Consider the following 25913-nt stretch of genomic DNA (forward strand, 5'->3'; position numbering starts at 1 on the left):
ACAGAATCAGTCTTATGCTCTGCACAAAAGCAATCCTTAAATAAAAAAAAGAAATACAATTCCGCTCTTTGCAACAACCTTTAATATAACAACTTGACTTGTGTGTTAGTTTGGTTTGACAAAGGGGATTTAGAAAATGTCCATGCTCCATTTCCTTAAATAGAAATGTTCTGAAATTTTGATAAATGCAATGCTTTTTGAAAAGTACACGTGCCGGAAGCAGACATCATTGACATGTGGATTTACTGTAATTGGCATTCACTTCAGCTAGTGTTGCTACCAAGGGCTGCAGTAACATTTACAAAATGGCTTAGTATAGTTTATTTTCCCAATTGCAGCTTGAACTTCGTGGATTGATTGTTTATGTGCCATTTTGTTCGTGCCCCAAACGTTGGCATTAATTACCCATATCAAAAAAATAGGTATTGTGGCAGGATTGGAAAAAAACCTATTGCTAACAAATTCTCACTTTCAGCGCTGCTTTTTTTTAGGCACGGTTTTAATTACACAAACACAATTTTAGATATATGTAAATGCTCACTCCCCTCCCGTTTGCAACGAGAATGTGTTATAAATCCACATGCTGTGACAGAGTACCAAGTAGTGTTACATTTATACTGGATATGATTGACAAAATGTAAAGCTAAGACTACTTAACAAGTTTCACGCATTCAGCATAACTATCTTGCAAAGTATTATTCATAGGAGCGTGCCCCAGCCACACGATCGGATAACAGATGGGCACATTCAAAAATCAGCTCACTTATTTCCTGATTTCAGAGTTTGACTCTGACATCAACAGCTGACCACACATCTTTTAATTTGAACAGGACAGATATGGTGATATTCTTGTTTTCAATGCTACCTTAAAAAGGCTCTCCTCACTTGCAGGCGTTTAGATAAAGTCCACTAATATTACTTTTACAAAAAAAGTGTTCCGTTAACTCTGACTCGATCCGGAAAAGGTACAACAATGCAAAGCACGGCAAAAAATATATCAATAAATAAAAATGCAGTAAGCCAAACTCAGTCCTCCTTTTAGACAAACTGGGAATGAACTATTGTTACTTACCTGTAAACAGGTGGTTCTCCAGTCTTGGTGTCTTTCATAGATTCACATGCTTGAATATTCCCCGTCGTCGAAGTGGGAGTCCCACGGTACATAAAAATAGCAATATTGCTAATATAACATAAATGATAATATCATAGAATAATAATAATAGAGATAATACACTGTAAAACCTCTAAATGGTAACTTCCATAGGAAGACATTACAAGAGAAAAAACTCATTTGTAACATATCAGTGTCATTATGTTGGTCCAAACTGCAGCCAATCAGGCTCAAACACCCTCTAGAACCTTCTCCTCAGAAGCTCAAGCCCTCAGATTTTCGTAGCACTAGTAATAATAGCGTATGAGGAGAAGAGAGCCTCTGAGGGGAGGAAGGGTGGGTCGCATGTGAATCTATGAAAGACACCAATACTGGAGAACCACCTGTTTACAGGTAAGTAACAATAGTTCTTCTCCAGTATTAGGGGTGTCTTTCATAGATTCACATGCTTGAATAGAATAGATAGCAGTAACTCCTTAGCACTGGGATTGCAAGCATCTTCACAAGAAGTAAACACATAGCTTAAAAGCATATAGCAATCACAGAAGAAAAAGGAGGAGGGAACAGAGGCTCACCTTATTTAAAGAGATGGCGAAGCACTGCTTGCCCCACTGCGGTATCCGCCTCGTTGATAGAATCCAAACAGTAATGTCTGGTAAAGGTGTGCCTATTCGACCACGTTGCCGCCCGGCAAATCTGGTGTAGAGGCACTCCGGCAAACAAGGCGGTGGAAGACGCCATCGCTCTCGTCGAATGTGCCTTCACAGGACACTGTAAAGGCTTGCCAGCTTGTTGGTGACAGTAGGATATGGCTGCTGAGAGCCATCTTGCAAGTGTTTGTTTTGTCACTGAATGTCCCCTTCGCATTCTTCCATATGCTACAAAAAGTTGATCTGATTTGCGGAAAGGGGCAGTTCTTGAAATGTAAAACTTTAGACAACGGCTGATGTCTAAGGAATGAAGGCGTTGTTCTGCCGGTGACTGTGGATTCGGGAAGAAAGTCTTCAAGAAGACAGGTTCGTTCAGATGGAAATCTGTAGGCACTTTTGGCAAAAAAGAGGGATTGGTACGAAGAGATACTCCATCTGCTTTGAATTGCAAATAAGGAGGCTTGATTGTGAAAGCATGAAGATCGCTCACACGGCGAGAAGATGTTAGGGCCAAAAGCAAAACGACCTTCCAGGTAAGAAACTTGCTGTCTGCTCTGTGGATTGGCTCAAAAGGAGGCTTCATGAGCTGTGACAATACCACGTTGAGCTGCCATGCCGGAGGCGGGCGTCTGATAGGAGGAAACTTCCTGAAGAGGCCTTTAAAGAATTGTCGGATAATTCTGGATGAGCAGAGAGAGGTTGAGCCATCATGTCTGAAACGTGAAATAGCTGCCAGAAAGACCCTCAAGGTGGCATGAGAGAGGCCAGACTGAGCAAGGCTTAGAAAGAAAGGCAACAGCTGTTCCGGGGCAGAAGTGAGTGGATGGACATTTGCTTCTGCGCACCAATGGCAAAACCGTTTCCACTTTAGTTTGTACGTTTGAACAGTTGAGGAAGCTCTAGCAGAAGCCAGAATCTCTCTGCATTCCTGGGGCATCTCTAAATTCGCGAATTCGAGGTATTCAGGTTCCATGCCCATAACTGAAGAGTGGTCGGGTCTGGATGGCAGACTTGGCCCTCGTCCATGGACAGAAGATCTGGACGTGGATGTAGACGAATGGGCGTGCATTGGGACAACAGAAGAAGTTCTGAGAACCAAGCCTGTCTGGGCCAACGAGGTGCGATCAGTATCAAGTGGCAGGGTTGCCTGCGCATCTTCCACAATGTCCTCAGCACCAATGGTATGGGAGGAAATGCATAGGCGAACAGGCCGCTCCAGTCCATGAGAAGGGCGTTGCCGCTGGACCCCGGATGAGGATGCCAGCTCGCAAAGGCGGGGCACTTCCGATTGGAGTGGCAAAAAGGTCCATCAGGGGACGACCCCAACGGCGGAATACCATGTCCAGAGTTTGTTGATGAAGCTCCCACTCGTGGGTCGATGATGTGGACCTGCTCAACGAATCCGCTAGGATGTTTGAAACCCCCGGCAGATGGACCGCCGTCAGGGAGATTCGATGACGAAGAGCCCAGTTCCAGATCTTCTGAGCTAGCCGAGACAAGGGCTGAGATCTTGTGCCGCCCTGTTTGTTCATGTAGTGCATGCTGGTTGTGTTGTCCGTTTGAACCAGCACGGACTCTCCTTGCACTACAGGCAGAAAAGATCTGAGAGCAAGGAAGATCGCCAGCAGCTCCAATCTGTTGATATGCCATGTTCGTTGTGACGGTGTCCACTTTCCTTTGATTGAAAGGTCTAGGAGATGAGCTCCCCAACCCTCCATGGATGCATCCGTGGTCAGTGTTAGATCCGGAGGAAGGGCCAGAAAGGAAACTCCTTCGTTTAGGTTGGATGGTTCTCTCCACCAAAGGAGACTGTCTTTCATGCGAGACGAGACTCTCACTAGATCGTTGAAGGATCCTGACACTTGGCGCCATTGCAGGTCTAGTTCCTCCTGAATAGGGCGAGTGCGGAGCCTGCAGTTCGGGAGTAGAGCGATGCAGGACGACGCCATCCCCAGAAAGGACTTCAACATGCGGACAGAAACTGACTGTTTTGAACGGATGAGGGTGACCAGACGTACTATCTTCACCTGTCGTTCTTGGGAAACGAAGGCCTTTGATAATTCCGTGTCGAGAATGGCACCCAGGAAGTTTCTCCTTTGTGATGGTGTTAAATGTGACTTGTCCACGTTGATGGTCAACCCCAGTGACTCGAAAGTCTGTAGGCAGAGACTTGTGTCGTGAGCCAGCTGTAGAGGAGACGGAGATTTCAGGAGGCAATCGTCCAGATAAGGAAAAATCTGCACTCCTTGCAGACGTAGATAAGCCATGACTGGGGCCAGGACCTTCGTGAAAACACGAGGCGCCGAGCGCAGGCCAAAAGGCAGCACCTTGAATTGGTAATGGATAGTGCCTACCTTGAACCTTAGAAATTGGCAATGCTGTTGAAGAATCGGCACATGAAAATAGGCGTCTTGCAGATCTATCGTGGACAGGAAATCTCCGCTGCAGAGAAGCCGCAAGACTTCTGACAATGTGAGCATGCGGAAAGACTGCTGTTTCAGAAAGAAATTGAGCGCCCTCAAATCCAGTATAGGCCGCCACTCTCCCGTCTTCTTGGCAATGAGGAAAAAACGTGAGTAGAAACCTGTCCCTTGTTGTGATATAGGAACCACTTCGACTGCACCTTTTAGTATGAGAAGACGAACTTGATGTTGCAATTCTAGAAAATGGGGAGGTGGCGGGCCTGATGGCGGAGAATGAGGAGGAATCTCTGTGAACTCCAAGGCATGACCCTTGCGAACAATGTCCAATACCCATTGGTCCGATGTTATCAGAGACCATTGGGAATAAAACTGCGAGATTCTCCCTCCAACTCCTTGTGTGACATGAGAGTCACTGGCGTTTGTTGTTGGCACCCCTATAAGTAGGTTTTCCTTTATAGGGTCTTGACTGATTTTGGCGAGTAGACTGTTGGGAGGAGTAACGTTGATTGCCTTGGTTGAATTGGCGGTACTGAGTGTGTCCTCCTCGAAAAGTTGTGGAAGACGAACCTCTTCCACGGGCGCCACGAAAGGGCTGCTTCTTAAATTGTAAGGAGACTAGCGATTTTGCTGTATCGGTGTCCTTTTTAATTGACTCAAGCGCCTCGTCAATGTGAGTGCCAAAAAGAGATTCACCGTCATAGGGCATGTCGAGTATCTTCGACTGGACCTCTTGCCGGAAAGAAGTGGATTTAAGCCAGCCCTGGCGGCGGAGGGCCGCAGCACTGGCGAGGATGCGAAATCCCGTACTCGCCACATCAATCGCACAGTCAATCATTTCCTCTGACGCCCTCATGCCATCCTGGAGAACTTGTTGGGCTTCCGCTCTGGACGCTTCCGGTATTAGTGAAACGAATGCGGAAATATCAGACCACATTTGCCTGTCGAAACGACCTAGAATGGACAATGCATTTGCAGCGCATACAGACGTAGAGGACATGGTGGAAAATTTCTTCCCAATGGCGTCCAAACGTCGACCCTCTCTATCAGGTGGAGTAGTGAGAGGAGTTGCCGGATTACGGGATCGTCGCTGTGCCGCCTGTGTGACCACCGAGTCTGGTTTGGGATGTGACAGCAAACAAGCAGGTGAACCAGCCGGAGCCTTGTACTTCTTTTCCAGGCGAGGGACTTGTGCCGGCAAGGAGTTAGGAGAGTGCATAATCCTCATCCCTTCTTTCCATACAAATTCTATGATTGGTATGGTGTGAATTTGTTTGTACGGTTTGTTCTTGAAATCGTAGAGAAAGCAATCTTCTTGCCGCTGTTCTCTCGGCAATTTAAAGCGGTCCGCCGCTTTATTCATCAGCACATGGAAGCTTGCTGTATCAATGGAAGGCGAATCACCTGCCTCTGGCTGTTGCGGAGAAGGTGTCTGTATCCTATAGTCGTCGTATTCCGCCATATCTGGATCCTGCTCATCGTCAGTATCCTGGTGTAATTCCCCCTCTTCACTGTCCGACTCATCCACCCCGTGCGCACCAGGTTGCGGAATAAGAGGGGGGTTAGGGCGGGGAAGCTCTGGCAAAACAGGCTGCTCCAAAGACTGCGGATGGGTGGCAGGGCCGGAGTCCTCCGCAGGAGCGTGGCTTGGAGTACCTTGAGGGGTAGGCGGAAACCTTCGATTGTAGTCATCCAGCATATGCTGGAGGTTTGAAAACAAAGAAACTGGGAAAGATGCCATAGGAAACTGGACAAATTGGTCATCCGGTTGGACCACTTCCTCCACCTCCTCTTGGTCAGAACTGGAGTCTTGACATTTTATGATTAACTCCGATGGACTGTGAGCTTCATCGTTATCATCGTCCCCCATAGATCCAGTCTCGTGATCAGTAGCCATCAAAGGTGAGGGTAATTGGAGATCAGGAGGTGGCAACTGCAGAGAAGAATCCCTGCCAGAGGTCAAGGAAGGCAGTGGTACCAGAGGCATGGTGGCAAAAGAACCCAATCCTGAGAAGGATTCTGAACATGCCGCTGAGGAAATCGCCATCGTCGACGAGGTAGGGCCCACTGAGGGATTCGCCGTCGACGGTATCGTCGTCAATGAAACGTGCGTCGACGGAGACTTCTTTGCTGGGATCTGCGGAGACGTCAGCCTCGTCGACGGTGTCTTCGTCGACGGCATCGTCGTCGACGGTACCTTCGTCGACGGTACCTTCGTCGATGGAACCGGCGTCGCCTTCTTCGACGACGACGCCGTCTTTGAGGAGCTGGTCGACGGATCACTCGACGTCGACGGGGATCTCGTCGTCGGAACCGTTGCTTTCTTCGTCGACGAAGCCGACGTCGACTAGGTGGTCGACGGAGAGGCTGACGTCGACGGGACCTTCGTCGACGATGAATCCTTCGACGTCGAAGAGGATTTCTTCGTCGACGGCAACTTCGTCGCCGACGAGACAATAGGGATCGTCGACGGGATCGTAGGAGCTCTCGTCGACGTTGAGGACGTCGACATCACCATCGTCGACGACGAGGAAGCCGACGTCGTCGTCACAGAGGTCGTCGACGAAGACAGCAAAGCCAATCTTGTGGACGGAACGGTCGTCGACGAGCCCGTCGACGACCTGGGAGTCAAGACTGTCAGAATACTGATAGAGCCTGGACAAGACGCCTGAGAGCCAGGTCTCGTGGGCGTTGACACAGAAGTCATAGGACCTGAAGATTGTGCCACAGGTAAAGCCAGCTTTTTCTTCTTCTGTAGAAAAGGAGAAGGTAAGTTCTGAACACTCCCACGCTTGGAAGGGACAGTGGAACAGCCTGACTGAAGACTTACTGCGTCTGACAGAACATCTTCTTTATCTTGGAGGCGCTTCAACCATATAAGAAGACGACCTTCCCTGTCTCTGAGAGTCTTAGAAGGAAGAGCTCTACAGAATTTACATTCATCCACCTTGTGGTCAGGGTACAGGCAGTAAATACACTTTTGGTGGGGGTCCTTCTCAAACAACCGTAGTTTCCCACATGAAGAGCAAGCTCTAAACAAAGACTTCTTACTTGACATTCTGGAAGAAATAAGTTGAAAAGACAAAGTTTGAAGAAAAAACTGAGCAGAGCTCAGGGAGACTCCCTTCACACGACGTGCGGTAGAAAATCTGAGGGCTTGAGCTTCTGAGGAGAAGGTTCTAGAGGGTGTTTGAGCCTGATTGGCTGCAGTTTGGACCAACATAATGACACTGATATGTTACAAATGAGTTTTTTCTCTTGTAAAGTTACCATTTAGAGGTTTTACAGTGTATTATCTCTATTATTATTATTCTATGATATTATCATTTATGTTATTAGCAATATTGCTATTTTTATGTACCGTGGGACTCCCACTTCGACGACGGGGAATATTCAAGCATGTGAATCTATGAAAGACACCCCTAATACTGGAGAAACATAGTTACATGACTGGATGCAGCAGAGTCACCACGAAGATTTCCTAAACGAAGTGAGGTGAACACCAAGAGCACATAGGATGGATGACACTCACTACGAAACAACTCGTTAAACTGAACTGAGCAGAGCTTAACAGCTGCGCACATATTCTTTTAACGCACACGAAAAAGCAACATTTCATACAATCTTAATAGGTACTTTGTGCAATCTTTATAAAGTCATTAATGTTCAACTAACCTTCTGTGCCAGCTGATTTACCCAGTGTGAGGTGCAATTACTAAGATCAGGGCCTCTAGAATTCCATGTTCCAGTGGAAATCATGCAGAGATAAGAAGCGGTGCCTGAAATAAACGTGGGAACCAAAAGTAAAATTAGGCTCGTCAGCGACGCTAGAAACTATCAATATTTTCATTTACATGTGCATGTTTTAATTGCACTACACAGTTGGGAAACAAAACATTAAATAAAATATACAACGACCAAGTGGCCATACTCAATGCTTATGTTTCCTGAACCTCTTACAGCCACACCTCTTCCCTCCAAATTACTAAGGAACACAGGTACCACGTACAGAACGGAAGGTAATTTGTACTGTATTATATACACACTTACATATACATACATGTGCATATCTATATACATACATATCTCTACTTTCACTATTTTCATGTGGCCATGGAGCGCTGTCAGCAATGTCGCGCGACCGGGTGAGGAACCCGGTCTGGGATCAGCGAAACTACTCTCTCCAACGCCACAAGAGAGCTTTACTACTCCTGCTGGCTTGGAGCAGACTTACTGTCTGCTTTCTCTTGCGGGTGCTGTCAAAACCTCCGCCAAGCGACAGCATACTATGTCCCAATGGTGGGCACCTCAGGCACCTGGGGTGTGGCTGTTCCCAGGGCCATATATGGGTCCCTGAGAGGGGCCATGTGCTCCCCCTCCTTTGTTTTATGCAGTGCCTGTAAATTATTCACTCCTAAAAAAACTATTTTCTTATTCCCAGAAATTAATTTTTAATTTTATTTGGATATATTTTATGGAAAAATGTAATTGGTGAACGATTCATGTTATAATTAGAACACTGGAAATATACTTCATACTATACACACAATGTATCAAGATGCAACAAAGCCGTAACTATCGAATATTAACAACAATAACAAAAGAAATCAAGCAATTACCCCAATGACAGCTCTGTTTATGTTTAGGATTATAAAGTGTATGGCTGCCAGAGGGCTTCCCCGCGCGGCTAGAGATTACTAAACGGGGTAACCATACTGATATGAGGTTACTGGGGGAATAACCATGTTCAGAGGTTTTTCCTGAATGAGAGTTCCTCTTCCAGCAATCTCATTCCAAGGGGCAGGTCATTCCAGAGCTTTGGCATCAGATGTGCAAATGATCTTCTGCCCCCATCTCGCTGGGTCTAATGAGAATCCGGATTTAGTTTCACTCATGAGGACGTGTACAGCATCTTTGGTTTCTTCAGTTTTAAAATGTTTTCCTCTGCTTCACAGAGTCTCCCTGATATTCTCTGTCCAGCTAGGATCTAGCTCTGTATTACCCTGAAACGATTCGTAGATATCTAAAAAAAAAAAATAATTGGGGAAGAAGGCCACTATCTCGTTGCATCTTTCTTGGATTGCAGAAGGGTGTTACCCTGGTGTGCTGTGGTCAGTGCTTGGACGACCGTGAATAATTCCTTGGGGAAATTTGAGGCCGAATTAATCTTTTCCTCATAGAATTTGACCAGGGCTTTCTTGATTTCATTATGGTAGAGCATAATGGTTGTTTTGTTTTCGTTTTTTAATGATGGTTCATAATACTTCCTGCTTTTCCTCTCTAGTTTCTTACAGTCTTTCCTCAGGGAGGTTAGATAAGTTATTAAACGAAGGGGCTCTTTTAGTATTTGTTTTAGGTTTTGTTCCCATTTTTGGGATGCACTCATCTAGTGATGGTCAATCCAGTTCTGTGAATTACAAGTACAGCTTATCTAAATTGCCCTTTAGATTTTGAGTAGAGTCCTCCAGAGATTTGATCCATTCTTCAAGGAAAAGGTTTGACACCTTGTTGAACAAGTTACTTACCTTCGGTAACGATATATCTGTAAGAAACAGTAGTTAGTATTTGATTCCTTACCTTAGAATATCCCCAGGCGTCAGTCTGGATCCGGAAACTTTTGCGTAGCAGTACCCCTGCGCGTCGGTAGGCGTCGTCTGCAGGCGTCCCCTGCGGCTCCGCGTCGTCGGCGTCGTGCGCCGTGATGACGTCGCTGGAGTATGTAGACGCCGCCTCCGCGCGCTGACGTCAGTTCTTTGCACACAGCTTTTCCGCGCCAGAACACGCAGAGCCATGTGAGAACTAACACTGGTGCCATTTGAAACTAGGGCCCTGAAAGGGATGTCCTTAACCCTAGGTATCAGTTCGCAGAACGGGGAGGATGGGTGGGGCGGTAAGGAATCTAATACTAACTACTGTTTCTTACAGATATATCGTTACCGAAGGTAAGTAACTTGTTCATCTGAAAGAAACAGGTTAGTATTAGATTCCTTACCTTAGAATAGATACCCCAGCAATACCAACCCCGGTGGTGGGTCTGCGAACCAATACAACCTACACCAGAAAGTCCTGGAGGACCGAACGGCCAAAGAAGCCGTCCCTCCGGACTTGACTGTCCAGGCAGTAGTGCCTCGCAAAGGTGTGCAGCGAGGCCCACGTGGCCGCCTGGCAAATGTCCTGCAAAGGGACTCCCCGGCCCAGGGCAGTAGTAGCCGCCGTGGCCCGAGTGGAATGGGCCCTCAGCCCAACAGGAGGCTCCTTCCGAGCCAAAGAGTAGCATGCTTTGATGCACAGGACGACCCACCGAGAGATGGTCCGTTTCTGTACCGCCCTTCCCTTCTTCTCACCCACGTAGCCAACAAACAGTTGGTCATCCACCCGGAACTGGCGTGTGCGATCCATATAGAATGAAAGCGCACGTTTTGGGTCCAGACGATGGAGCCGCTCTTCATCCTTTGAAGGATGCGGAGGCGGGAAGAAGGAGGGCAAGGTGATGGACTGCCCAATGTGAAAAGCAGAGACTACCTTGGGCAGGAAAGAAGGTCGAGTCCGAAGAACCACCTTATCAGGATGAACAGACAAGAAAGGAGGTTGACTAGAAAGAGCCTGGAGCTCACTCACTCTCCTGGCAGAGGTGATGGCTACCAGGAAGGCCGTCTTTAAGGTGAGAAGACGGAGAGGACAGGAATGAAGGGGCTCAAAGGGAGCGCACATCAGGAAAGTCAAAACCAGGTTCAAGTCCCACTGAGGCATCACGAACGGGGTTGGAGGATACATGTGCGTGATGCCCTTCAAGAATCTTAACACAATAGGGGACTTGAATAAAGATGGCTGATCAGGTAGCCTTAAGAAGGCGGAAAGGGCAGAAAGGTAGCCCTTGATAGTGCCCAGAGCAGAGCCCTGCTGGGCAAGAGAAAGAAGGAAGAGGAGAACCTCGGAAAGAGGGGCAGAAAGGGGATCCACAGCCTTTGCTGTGCACCATGCCACAAATCTGTTCCACCGGCAGGCGTATACCGACTTCGTGGAGGGACGCCTGGCTGCCAGAATGACATCACAGACTTCAGGAGGCAAGTCAAATGGCCTCAACTGTCGCCGCTCAATCTCCACGCATGGAGGTGGAGACTGGACAGGTTCGGGTGGAGGACCGTCCCCTGCTGCTGCGACAGAAGGTCCTCCTGAAGGGGCAGGCGGATCGAGGGACCGACTGTCATGCTGAGTAGCTCGGGATACCAGTACCTTCGAGCCCAGTCCGGAGCCACAAGGATAACTTGGGCCCGGTCGCGCCTGATCTTCTTCAGCACTCTGGGCAGAAGTGGTATAGGCGGAAAGGCGTACAACAGACCGCAACTCCACTCGCGCCGAAAGGCGTCGCCGAGCGAGTGCAGTCTTGGAAACTCCAACGCGCAGAACTGATGACATCGCGCGTTCTCTTCTGTGGCGAATAGATCTAACCAAGGCTCTCCCCATTGCTGAAAGAGGCCTCTCGCCACATCCGAGTTCAGACGCCATTCGTGATCCACCGAGCACCGACGGCTGAGTTCGTCCGCCCTGGCGTTCAGAGAACCTGCCAGGTGTTGAACCGTCAGAGTCACGCCCTGACGTTCCAGCCATTGCCAGAGGCGCAGAGCCTCCTGGCAAAGGGTCCACGACCCCACACCGCCTTGTTTGTTGCAGTACCACATGGCGGTGGTGTTGTCCGTGAACACCTGCACTACACTCCCGTTGACAAAGGGGAGGAATGCCTTCAGTGCTAGGCGAATCGCCCGCAGCTCCAACATGTTGATATGGAGCCGGGACTCCGCCGGAGACCAGAGGCCTCTGATCTCCGCCTCTCCCAAGTGGCCACCCCAGCCCTGGAGGGACGCGTCCGTCACAACCACGTGCTCCGGTTGGGGAAGGGAGAGGGATCTGCCCCTGACCCAATCGCGGTCCGTAAGCCACCACTGCAACTGTCGCGCAGTGCCCTCCGAGATCAGGACATGGTCGGATAGGTTGCCCTGATGCTGGGCCCACTGAAACTTCAGGTCCCACTGCAGAGCCCGCATCCGCCATCTGGCGTGATGCACCAGAAGGATGCAGGAGGCCATCAGCCCCAGAAGCCGCAGCGTCAACCTGACCGAAACCCGGGATAACGGCTGAAAGATGGGAATCAGAGCCTGAATATCCCGGACCCGCCGTTCCGGAGGATAAACCCGAAACTGCGCCGAGTCGAGAACCGCTCCGATGAAAAGGAGCTTTTGAGAGGGACACAGGTGTGATTTCGGCACATTGATGGAAAACCCCAGCTCGTGCAGGAGGTCTGCCGTCATCTGAAGGTGGTGGACGACTGTCTGGGGCGAGCCCGCCTTCAACAGCCAGTCGTCGAGGTAGGGGAAGACTGAAACCCCTAACCGGCGCAGATGAGCTGCGACCACCGCCATCACTTTCGTGAACACCCGTGGGGCGCTGGTAAGGCCGAATGGGAGCACGATGAACTGAAAGTGCCCGTGGCCTACCGTGAACCGCAGGTAACGCCGGTGGGCCGGCTGGACGGGGATGTGAAAATACGCATCCTGCAAGTCCAACGCTACCATCCAGTCTTGTGGGTCTAGAGCAGCCAAGACCTGAGCCAAAGTCAACATCTTGAACTTCTCCTTCCGGAGGAAGCCGTTGACGTCCCGTAGATCCAAGATAGGACGCAGGCCTCCCTTGTCCTTCTTGGGTACCAGAAAGTAGTGGGAGTAGCAACCACACCCTACTTCTGGCCCAGGAACGCGCTCGATGGCCCCCTTGGCCAAGAGGGCCGTAACTTCCTCCTGCAGAAGTGTCAAGTGGTCCCCCGACACACGGTGGTTCTGCGGTGGCATGGCTGGAGGAGCGGACTCGAAGGGGAGGGCATAGCCCCTTCGGACAAGCTGCAGCACCCACCTGTCCGATGTTATCGCGCGCCAGCGGGAGTGGTGATGGCGAACCCTGCCACCCACTGGCGTCACGTGAGCCCGAAAGCTCGGACTAGGAAGACTTGGATGCAGCAGCGGAGGGGGGCGTGGACTGACCACGACGCTGGCCTCTACCGCCACCACGGCGGAAACCACGGGCGCCACCGCGCTGGGGAGAGCTCTGCGTCGCGTGGCTGGCAGCACGTGTGGGACCTCCCCTCCCTTGGCCACGAAAGGGCCGAAACGAACCCGTCTGCTGGCGCTGGGTCGAGAGACCCAAGGACTTGGCCGTGACCCTGGAGTCCTTGAAGCGCTCCAGCGCGTGGTCCGCTTTGTCACCAAACAGGCGACTGCCATCAAATGGCATGTCCATGAGCGTATTTTGGACGTCTGGCGAGAAGTTGGCAGATCTCAGCCAGGCATGGCGACGAATCGCCACCGTAGTGGACATGGCCCGTCCCAGTGAGTCTGTTGTGTCCAGACCACAACGGATCGAGTACCGCGCCGCATCCCGGCCTTCAACCAAGGCCCGGGTGAGCTTGTCCCGCACTTCCTGGGGGCATTGCGGCAAACACTCTTCGACCGTATCCCACAGGGAGTGGGTGTAGCGACCCAAGAGGCACGCGGTGTTACAAGACCGCAGTCCAGCGCTCAAAGAGGAAAACACTTTTTTACCAAATTGGTCGTACCTCTTTGATTCCCGGTCGGGCGGAGCCGACGGGAATGCGGACTGTGAAGTGGAGGCCTGGATCACCAGACTCTCCGGGGAGGGATGGGTGGATAGGAAGGCAGGGTCGTCCGAGCATGGACGGTGGCGCCTGGCAACGTTCCGGTCAACCGGCGCACCAGAAGCGGGCCTGGACAAGGTGCCCAGAAGGACATCCGTCAGGGCCTCATTAAACGGCAGCAGAGGCTCCTGGGGGCATGACTGCGGTTTAAACACTTCCGTCAGAATATTCGGTTTGACCTTCGCGACGGGGAGCTCAAGGTGTAAGGCCTTGGCAGCCCTCATCAGGACCACCGAATAGGCAGCACCTGCCTCAGACGCCAGACGGAGAGACAAACCCAGGGTTGGGCGACTCGTCCAGGCCACTGGCATCACCCAGATCACCAACCCAGTCCACATCGTACTGGCAGGCACGGGATAGAGGGTCCTCAGACCCCTCCCAACCCTCTCCATACTCCTCCTCGTCATACCCATATTCTGGGTCGACGATATAGACATCGGGGTCAACGGACCCCATCGGCGTCGGATCCGGCGCCGATCGACGCCGGTCCGGCTCCGCGTCCGGAGTCGGGGAGGAAAGGGGGGTGGCGCCGCGCGGCGTCGGCGCAGGTGACCCGACGCCGGCCGGAGCCGACGGCGGAGTCGCTGCACCACGCGGGGGCGGTACCACGGGTTGTCCCACAGGAACCGACGCCGGAGAGGCCGGGAGACCAGCCGGCGACGAACCAGAGGGAACCAGCGGCGCCGGGGCAGGAGCACCCGAACCGCTCGGGCCCCCAGACGGGACCGACGGGCCCGCAGGCGCCGAAGGCCCCGCCGGAGAAGACCTCGCCCTCATAGCAATGAGGAAGGCCTCGATCTCCTCACGCGACGCGCCTTCCCCAGGGACCGACGGGTGTGGGGTAGACGGCGTCGGCGACCCATGCGGGACCGCGGGGGTGGGGTCACCCGAGCCCCCGGCCGCAGCACGCGGGCGTCGGGGGTGCGATGGCGACGCCCCGACTTCTTGTGCTTACCTGACGAGCCGGAGGAATGGTGGCGACTCCCGGAGCGCCCATGGCGGCTCCGCGATCGTTCCCTCGACCGCTCCCTCGACCTCCGACCGGACCGGGACCGCTCTCGACGCGGGGCCGACACCCGGAGCTCGAGAAGCTTGCGGGACCGCTCCCGCCTAGCTTTTCCAGTCAAGGCCCGACAGTCGACGCAGGACTCCACGTCGTGGTCCGCGCCCAGACACCGGAGGCAGAGTCGATGGTGGTCGGTGACCGACATCATGCGGTCGCACTCGTCGCAGCTCTTAAACCCAGGCATCCTACCGGCACCGTAGAAGATTAAGTTAAACAAACACTAGGTCAAAAGACCGGAGTACTGCTCTTCGGATCTGCGCTAACTGGCGCGGAAAAAAGAAGAACTGACGTCAGCGCGCGGAGGCGGCGTCTATATACTCCAGCGACGTCATCACGGCGCACGACGCCGACGACGCGGAGCCGCAGGGGACGCCTGCAGACGACGCCTACCGACGCGCAGGGGTACTGCTACGCAAAAGTTTCCGGATCCAGACTGACGCCTGGGGATATTCTAAGGTAAGGAATCTAATACTAACCTGTTTCTTTCAGATGGATTAGACAAGGCCTTAGAATAAGTCGGACTACATGCTTTAGGTAACGTAAAAGGAATATAGTAATGATCAGGCCATGGTACGGAAACTTGAATCTTCGGATCGTTGGAAAATATTAGGTCAAGTATGTGCCCTTTCTCAGGTGTAGGTGCAAATACGTGATGAGTTAACTGCACTGATTCCAGATCCTGCAACAGTCTGTTCATAGAAGGTGTATTATGTGCACCAAAGTGTATATCAAGATCTCCCAGGATAGTGATTTGAGATTCTCACAGCTAGACTAGCTTAAGTGTCTGGTAAGGCCTCTACAAATTTCATGCTTGAACCTGGGGGCCTGTAAATTAGAACTCCCGAAAAGGTGCATGTAGGAGAGAGTTTAATGACAAATTGGAAACCTTCACACTCTGGTAGTCAGAAAGGAGTGGTGACAGAGCTAAACTACTCTTTTAGTATGATAACAATCCCGCCCCCTATGTTTCCTGTACGATCATGTTTGTGTATTCGGAATCCTGCATGAAGGGCCATTAAAATGTCAGGGATGGTACTATCATTAAGCCACATTTCCTTAATAAACAGCACATCCAAATGTTCTCCTTCTAAAAATATCTTAATCTGGGTTGCATGCCTTGGAAGGAAACAGCTATTAATCAAACCCATCGTTCATAATTACTTTTGCAATTGTGCGGATTTTCTAGTTTTGTCCCGACTTATGTGATCCTTTAATTCATAGTCACACTGTGCACATACCTCCTTTTTTTTGTCTATGTTATCTACCCTGCATGAGGGGCACACGTGACTGGGGGGGGGGAGGGGGGGTCAAAATAGTTTAATTGTATATTTGTATCGGTCAGGCCAGATTTGGGCAGGGTTCCTGGCCCCTGGTCGTGCACAAATGGGAGCAGACTGTCTTGCCTTGTGCTTCAAAAACGGCTAAAAATACAATCCCCCAACACAGGCAGGATTCCCCACTTAAAATCTGTTTTACACATTTTTGTAATTCATTACATTTAGTCTATCAACAGTTTAAATCACAGTCAATGAAATTGCAGTGTCAAACAGTTTTCCCAGAGCAGCGCTCTCACCTGAACGAACCTAGGGCCAAGCCACTGCATTTTAAATAATGAAGCTTAGAAAAATATTATGGAAGCAAAGAATGTAATAAACTCAACACAAGTTATGCAATCGGAGTTAAAGCGGTCCATGCATGATCACTATGTACCATTATTAGGCGCTGTGTCCAGGTTCAAATTCTGAGGCCTGAGAAAAATACAAATATGTCCTCTACAGAGATATGTGACATGAATTAGACCGTTGAACTATGTGTTGCCAATCACACATCTACCCAATGAATGTGTAAGCCACACCCCTACCAAAAAATATGGTAGATTTCACGTTCTTCAAAAACATCCTGTTATTACTGATGAATAAAGGCAGTTCGCAAGACAGAGCCGACATGAGCGATTGAGGTTTACCATTTGAGACAGGTGATCGAAATATTTAAATAAGGAAATGTAGTAATTACCACGAGTGCCTCTGGGGCACGGACGTTCAGCAATGATTCCTCTCTGTGTCTGAGGCCAGCTGATTCCCCTCTCCTCCTTGGCATCGCAAAATCTCTCAGGCAAAGGAAAAAAGCTAGTCACTATGGGCATTTTTGTTGTAGAGACTACGGGTGGTGGCTTTGGTCCTTTGCTTCCTACTTTAATTCCTCCAGCTAGTGTTGTACTTATCGTAGTGGCCTGTGTGGTTGTGCTGGTAGTTGATACAGTGGTTTTCAGTATTTCCACTGAGGAAGTGGTCGAGACAGCAGTGGTAGGTTCTGTGGATAGAAAAAACAAATTTAGTAAGTCGAAAAATAAGTCGCATTTAAGTATCATTTCTATTATGCCTTTAAAGAGACATGATTCGGTCTATCAAATGTTATCCAGTTGCTTTGAGATTCTGCTTGATCACTTTTGAAGGCAAAGGATCTAAGTAGGAGCAAATTTTGAACTTCAAGGGCCTTCATCATATCAAAAATTATTGTAATCTCATGCAGCATTAGCACAGAAAGCAGATAATGCATCTTGCAACTTGAGAGGAGCACTGCCCAATTGGTATTCTTGGGAAGAGGTGTGGTGCAGCCGCCGGGGCAGCAAACTCCAGCACACAGGGGCACACTGTTCAATCCCCGGTGCCAGGTTAGCCCAGCACCTTGCGAATCTGGGCAATAGCTTGCTTAATCTTCCAGATGGCCCCCGGTGGCAGGACGGGACACCTCACCTGAGGAAGCTGTGCGTTTTACAAATGCAGGCATTATTACTAAATCATGTGCGACCCAGTTTTTAACACTGACCTGTGTGAACATTTTGCACACATCTAGAACTTGTGGGCTTAAACATTTATTCTAACCATCAGCATGGAATGTGCTCTCAAGAAAAAAAAAGCCATAGAAATGCAAACATCACATTCTCTAGCACAAACAAAACACCTGGCATCTCTCAATCGGGCCCGTCCTACACCACGAAATAAGAGTATCCCATTGAGCTAGGATTTTCCATTATAGATAAAAATGCCTGCTCCGGTTGAACAATTTGCATTCTACTTTATTGTATTGAAAGTGAAGTAGAAAATTTACTAAGTCTGACAAATCGAACTATTGAGATTTTTGCAATTGCATTCTATAGCGGAGACCACACCTAGCATGCAGCTTTATTCAAGCACCTTTCAACAATGCACTCCTCTACTTAGGATATTAGGCGGTAAAGAAGTTTTCTAACGTTTGAGCGCACAGAACCAACTTCTGTTTATTTGTTATAACACGTTTTCTTAATGGCTTCTCGGTACACAAACATTAAATAAAATGTTGACGTTATGAAATGAGAATGTTTTTAATGAGCAAAAAAGCTTTGAGTCTTCTTCTGAATTTAAGCTAGTCTTCCATGGTGAATTGCCAGCTTGAGTATTTTATTACTGTGATGAAAAAGTGGTCAGATTTTTCGCTACAAATGAGCACGTTTGGGCTATGAAACAATCTTCTGACACTTGGATGGGGACTGCTGGGTTAGGATGGTGTGTAATGAGTTTTTCCAATGGGTCCAATGCCACTGGAAGCACGATATGCATGCACAATACCTTCAAGTCTGCCATCCGCCTTCTCACTAGTAGCCAGTGTCAACCAACTGTGGATGGCCAAGCATAATCAAACTTCTTTACGTTTATTAACAGCAGGGGTCACTGCATTTTGTATTCTTGGAATTTTAAAAATATTTTCTTTCTGGAGTCATTATTATAAAGTAATTAAGTATGTTAAAAAATTAGCTGTGAAGACACAAACCCATTCACCACAGAAAAATAAAAGGAAAGAATGTGTGGTAGAAATACCTACATTATTGTTATTGTAACCTCTTTGTTGCGGTCTTTATTTGAGGTCTTAAGGGAGGATATAAATCCATAAAGACCATTCATTATAGTCCATGCTCTCCTTATTTTTTGGGCCAAGGACCCAAGGAGTCAACAAAAGAATTTGAGAACTTGGAATCGTCTTGATGTTATTTCACTAAGACCACCCTTTTAGTGGTGTTAAGTATAGGCTTTTTTATTGGAATGTAATCTTTATTTATATGATCAAAAACGTTCAGAACAGGAAAAGATATGAAAACAGATACAGAGTTGCCACATGCCTTCCCTTCTAGTCTTTGCAGACGACCTCCAGTTCAGTTGTGGTGGCCACTAATCTACAAACAAACACGTCAAACTAAACATGAAAGAAATAACCCCTCCCCAAAACGCCTACCAAGCTAACTCAAAACGTTGCCCTTCCCCCCTTGGCGTGATGTGAAAATAAATACATCCAGCTCTGATGGTGAGCCCAAAAACAAGATCCATATAGATGTTAGGGTGCCACCAAATATATCGAAGGCACAAACATCTTTAGTCCCCCAAATTATGACCTGTTCAACTTTGCTAAAATGTTTGTTAAGGAAATACTCTAGCACCACAACTTCGAAGATCTAGCCAAACCCATACACTTTTGTCATCTATTGGCTTTCTGCACATATCACCAGTACTCAATGCCTTACAAATAGAAAAAGCTTTAAAGGGGGGACCAAGCAAAAAGAGTTCTTCCACCCAGGAGGACAGAGAAAGAGCCCCCCAAATTTTCTACCACCAATCTCCAGTCTTTGTAGGCATCAGCACACAGGCTATAATAATTAGAGGGAGATGGTGCACTGGAGACATGAATTCTGCCAAAGAGAAGCAATTGCACATCTGAGGTTTCTAGCTAATGTGAGGCTCACTAGGGAGACTGTAATGTAAAATAAAATACTAAAATGTGGGTGAAGCCTCGGGGGTAGTAGGCGAATGATTCTCCAGCCAGGGGCAGTTCTAGATTCCTCTCTGATGGGTGATTGGGTGGTAGGAGATGCATATAAATAGTGATTGTGTAGTTTTAAAGAAGATGTGGTGATAGGTGTAGAAAACTAGACAAATGACAGGACAAGGCCTTTACTAGGTTTGTTTGCACAAGGATTGTTTTCTTTCCTAATGTCTAAGATATAAGACCATCAGAACACTTTGTCTTCTCCTCATAGGTCAACACCATTCACTCCAGGAAACGTCCAAGGAAGAAATTTGCTCCTCGCACCATCAGCAGCAGATAGTTTTGTTGAAAGCTGTGAGGATGCAGTCACTGTCCAATGAGTAAGTAACCCCCTCTGCCTGAAGCAGGTTCGTCGTTCAATGGATGTTCCCAGGTAGAGGGGCAAGATGTAACTTGTAAAATCTGTATATCTATGAACATTGTGGATCAATTAAACTTTCGCTTCCTTGCAAGGACTACATGTGAAACCATGTAAACAGTGAAAAGCAGATTGTTGAGTAATGACACCTTTGGTATGATATAAAACGAAATTCTTTGAATATAATTCATAAGGACCCCTACCGAGCATCTTCAGTAATGCTCTTTCTGGTGGATACTCTAACTGCAGAATACTCACGTTTTGAATTCCTTAAGGTGCCAGAGTGGAAACAAACATTTTAGCAACTGTTCTGGAGTAATTATAGGTAGTGCCTTCAGACTAGGTGTTGGCTTTATACCGCCTCTGAAAGTGACGGTGCGAAGCAGCACATTGGTGTCACTTCTAAGCCAGACACCAGTTTACAATTAAGCATTAAGATCCCATTAGACAGGGAGCATAGGTTACATATTGGGAAACACAATAGTGAGCAGAATTTAAATTGGAACATTAATAATACTTAGAAGTCAACTATGCTGAAAGGAGGGCTGGTCAGTGAAGTATCTATAGGAAAAGAGTATCTACTATAAAGGCTTTTACCAAAGGTAAGTAAATTGTTCTTCTGATTGATACATCTAGCCTCAAACTCTGTGCCTTTGGAATATATACCAATGCAGCATTTCCCTACAGCTTTAGGGTAGGTGGAGTAGTGTTCACACCCGTAAAAATTGAAGGGCAAAAATGGTCCTCCCTGTGGGCCAGACAGTCAAACCAGTAATGCATGGTGAAGCCCATTTAGCCACTTGGTATCATTACCGGGACACCCCTAGCTAAGGCAATAGTGGCAGACTAAACTCTTAGAAGAGAATGACAAAGAGGTCCCTTTCTGGCCGAGGTGTGACATTTGTATGCAGAGAATAACCCATCTGCAGAAGGTTTGTTGTGAACTGCCTTTTCCCACTTGGTACCCGAGAACTCAACAAAATATTGAAGATACATTCAGTACTCTTTAATTTGACGGACATAAACGCTAAGCCTTTCTTAGAGTTCACCCAATGTAGCTTCTCTCCAGAGGGATGGGGTAGACAAAAGAAATCAGGGGTTGAACTGTCCCACATGAAAATGAGGTTCTAGCTTTTGCAGCAATGATGACAGAGTCTGAAGCACCAGCTGGTCTGGAAAAAAGGTGTCAGTGATGGCTGCATTGACAGCACCTGCAGGCCATGCCAAAGTACCAACAATACAAAACACAGCTTAAGGATCAGCTTCAAGGAACAGTGGTGCCTACGTTTCAAAGGTGTGCACATCAAAAAGGTAAGTACCAAACCCACAACTTATGGGTTACACAGCCAGGCAGCAAAACTTGAGTAAGAAGATTAGCCTCTTTTTTCACTGAAGGCAACTGCAGTTTTAACACCCCTTTTACTCAGTGTGTCCCCTAGCAAAGGAGGCATTTTCCTTAGTAGGGGGCCCCAAAGGGGAGTCCAATCCAGTTTCTTGTGAGGTATAAAGCCCACTAGGATTTTGCAGGCCTACCTACATATAGTACATCAGTAAAGTGAAGGGGCAACAAATTGTCTCCCTCCTCATTTCCATCATGTAGATCCACTTCAGAAATTTTCTGAATAAGGCTCAAGAATGAGTAAGCAGTGTTCTCTGCTCTAGACATATTAAGATTGACATTTGACGTCAATGTGGATGGATGAATCCTAAGACCATTTGCAACAGAATTTAACACAGATGCTTACCAACTACTTTTTCTGTTGCATCGTACTGAACTCGGCACACATGGTGCTGCATTGCACCGAGTACAATGAGGGTTATAGTAACTCACGTATTAAATTCTATCTCGACCCTCTTACCAACGTGCATTTTAATGGAACAAAAGCTTTAAAATATGCAGTGATAACCAGATCTTTCTTCCATCTTCTCCTGCATCTTTGGATAGGAAGAATATGGGAAACTTTCTCAAGATGATCCACTGCAAATAGACCAGCCAAGGCTTCTCTACTCATGCTATACAGGACAAGCATTAGTTATCCTTTTCCCTTAAATACATATCCCCAGCAAAGAACTCATTTTGCTAGTACATAATGTCCTATTCCCGAGTCCACCATCTCCTTTCCTTTCCTAGAGATCCAACCTCCAGTCACCAGACACCATTCTGGCCTCCACTGACAAACTTTGACCTGTTGAAACAAGGGTGCCAGACATAGGAAAAATTAGAACGACATATATAAGGACCGTCTGGAAAGGCATGTAATGAGAATAGCAACTACGTAACATTATGCCAGAAATGCCTGCACTGGGTAATTAGAGGACTGATGGTCAATTACTAATTCATTGAAAATTTGTTTACCTATTAGGATAATTTTTAAAACCAGATTCAATGTAGTTTGTACTTTTTGTTATTCTATCGTTTAGGTTTCTTATTATTTAGGATGGAATGATCTTGTACTGAATGCAAAATCAATTCACTGTCATCAATTTTAAGTATTTAGAATTCCAATGTAATCAATTTTGCTGTAGGGTTAACATTATTATAGAGTCCCGATCACCACCACGCACCACAAAAACATGTCTCCTAGATTTACATGTTTGCATTTAGTACGACACAGCCCTCCTACAAATCTAAATTTGGTTTCCTTAATGTACGTACTCAAAAGTGCATCAGACTATTTTGGAATCTGAGTTTTTTTTAAATAAAAAATTCCACTTTTACTTTTAAAATGGTCTTCGACTTAATTTAAAATAAACTTACAGTCTAAAACTATTACTTGAACGCCAATTAGAAAAGAAAAGAGTGATAAATACTCACAAACCTTTAATATTTGGATGCAGGGCATATTATAGAAACATACTCTTATTGGGAATGCAACCAGAGTGACCGCTTAGCTTGCGAGTGTGTTTGCAATGACGTCCCAAGATTCTTACTGTGCAATGCTCTGATCTGTGCAAGACACTATTCTGCAATACAATTCATTAGTCTCACAGGCCCATGACCTATGGCTTGCACCGCCACATTTCACGCTTCGTTTACCCATCACTCTCAGGTAGTGTACAGAATGCAGTTGGGAACAATTAAAAAAAAAAACTTTAAAAAAAACCGGTAGAAGCGAAAATCTAACATCTTCACACTTGTTCTAGATTCTTAAGCAGCTACGTCAACACCTGTCACCTGCTGTCGCCACCTGCCAGACAACAGACAACACTACACAAGCTTTAAGCTTTAGTCACACAAACATACATAACAAAAAAGTTCTGTAATGCAAAATCAAAGCGCATGGAATACAAGACCAAACCAGTCTCCATAAAACAAAAACAAACAAAAAAAACACAGGAACTGCATAAGAAGAGGAAAAGAACCATAATCTAGAAATATTAAATCAGCAATTTAAAATAGTTATATTCAAGTTGTGACACGTTATACCAGAGATTTAAAACAAAAATTTGAACATAACTTTGGGCAATTCACAGTAATATCCAATGTAATTGACAGGTTTGATTCATGAGATAGCAGTGAGGAGCTCCTCATAATTCAGATCGAAAAGGCAACAAAATACTTGAAGTGTTAATACGTTCACATATTGTCAATAGAACTGTGAAAGAGGACTATCTATATCTGTATAGCCTCTCAAACGGATATTTATGGCTATAATATATTAAATGTATGAACTTTAAGAAAAACATCTTTCCACATATCTAAGAATTTAACTCTGGAGTCAGGTGATCACTCTCTTTGGATGAAACCATGCCTGTAGACTGGCAATCTAAACTGGAGTACTATACAAACAAAGGATGTGCTTATGAGTCCACTAAACTGAACCAAAATTGCTCAAATTATTCAATCTGTGTGAGAAAATACTCATGTGTTTTCAAGATATGGCGTTTTCATAGGATGTCACTGATCCAGGCAACATCCTCACAATCAACCTGAAAGATCTCCAGAACAAAACAAACAAAAAAAATTACTATGAAATTACACCCTGAAAAGAACTGACATACAACCACATACAACATTCTGTAAATATTAACCACGTAATTTGCCCATCTTGATTCAAGGATACGGCATACTTAATAAAAATCAGAACTGCAAGAAACTTCAGAAAGTCCAGGAATGGTCTTGCAGCACCTGCTTACTCCAGAAATGAACACCTACCTACTAAGGCTTCTTTTGAAGTGAAAGATCCACATGCACCCTTGTCTGACAGTAGCTGCCCGTTCGCTTCATTATAAAGGGTGCAATTGCATTCTGATGTAGTTATGTATGTGCATGCTCTTTTTGAACATCTGCATGCAAAGCACACTTTTTGCTTTTAACTAAACAGATAATCTTTGTATGGCACGAGACGCATTCTAGAAAAAAACACTTAAAAATAGGGTCTCCAGGGAGTTCATGCAGAAAAGAAATCTGCTCTTTCTTGACCAAAGTTATTTGTGGGTAGCACCAAACCTATCTCGATTATGACCATCAACATTAAACGATTACCTTATAAACGTGATCCTGGCTACCCTGGGGGTTCTAAAGCACCTTTCATTCCCCAGGTGCTTACAGTTAGAATTGTATAAATATGTTAGATATAAAAGATAATTGTCTTTTGATAGTGATGTCGCTTCACCAGTTATGATTTGCCAGAAACATCAGTCTTTTACATAAGAGCCTATTAGCTGCTGCTGGATCAAGCATTAAGAGGTGTGGAAACCGACAGTACCAAGAAGGAGCAGGGAGGGGCTGATTAGAAATTTCACTCCATACATCCCAAGACACCCGCTACTAATTACGGTATACTTAATCACTAAAAGCTGCATTAACAATGCTGCAATTAGTACTAGAACTTGGATGGCATTTCAGGTAATTCTTGTATCACTTAGGCTATTGCAGTCCCAAGAGTGCTCTTCAGTATGAAAGTGCTTGACAGCTATCTGACATTGAAAAATAAGTCAGCATTCTCATGTGAAGCTACAGACTGCCATGGCTTGCCATGAACCTGTACACACAATACCAGAAACCCACAATACTGCTCCAGGCAAACATCCGCACAAGAATATCCTCAAGGAGAACAATGCAGGAGTCGGAGAATTAAGTTGCGGGTACGGAGTTTTAGCTGCGGAATACAGCTGCTGGTGAATAAATAATTGGGTACTGAGTTCTAGCTGAGGAATATTAATAATTTCTAAGAGTACAATACATATCCGATTAAGAAACAAATTTTAAAAAAAACTACAATCATCCAATCAAACACAGGCCTGGCTTCTGCTGCAACTAATGCTAGTGCTAAGTGCTTCCCAAGAAAGTAAAGGTTATCCACAAAAGGTACTGATGTCCCTCACAATGGGCTAAATCACCGTAGGCTCAATGACTCAAGCTTCAGAGGACAAAGAAAGCAAAAAACTCAAGTTAGAACGTTCAATTTTCATGCTTTAACTATTAAGCTTGCCATGAATGAATTTCTTTGTACAGTCCGATCTGGATGGTAAAGCGACTCAATGTGCTGCTTATTCACAAGGCTGAATGTACGGACGACTCAGAATGGGTAACTTTTTTCCTGACGGCAAGGTGGTCTGCTTCATTGGGGATAGGTAGACGAAGAACAAAATACAGCTAAGGAGCTGGACAGCAAATTGCCCTTAATCAAGTGGACCAGCTCTTGAACGGTTATCAAAACACCTTGATGGGATCAACTAACATGGTGGACAGCAGTTTGAGCACATGGCAAGTTCGCTAATACTAAGTATTGATGTTACAGTACAACT

The 25913-nt window shown here is 46.8% G+C and overlaps 1 protein-coding gene across 12 annotated transcripts in view; it reads right to left on the minus strand.

Annotated features, from left to right (window-relative positions):
- Positions 1-25913, minus strand: part of LOC144755651 (adhesion G protein-coupled receptor L2) — a 250472-nt gene that overhangs the window by 60110 nt on the left and 164449 nt on the right. For all 12 annotated transcript variants that reach the window (XM_078644852.1, XM_078644875.1, XM_078644831.1 and 9 more), the window contains exons 6-7: positions 16964-17260; positions 7857-7960 (exon numbers count right to left, since the gene is read on the minus strand). In XM_078644852.1, the coding sequence (XP_078500978.1) occupies positions 7857-7960; positions 16964-17260 (401 nt within the window). The remainder of the gene's footprint in view (positions 1-7856; positions 7961-16963; positions 17261-25913) is intronic.

The sequence above is a fragment of the Lissotriton helveticus genome, chromosome 1_1 (assembly GCF_964261635.1).
Source record: "Lissotriton helveticus chromosome 1_1, aLisHel1.1, whole genome shotgun sequence".
Lineage (NCBI taxonomy): Eukaryota > Metazoa > Chordata > Amphibia > Caudata > Salamandridae > Lissotriton > Lissotriton helveticus.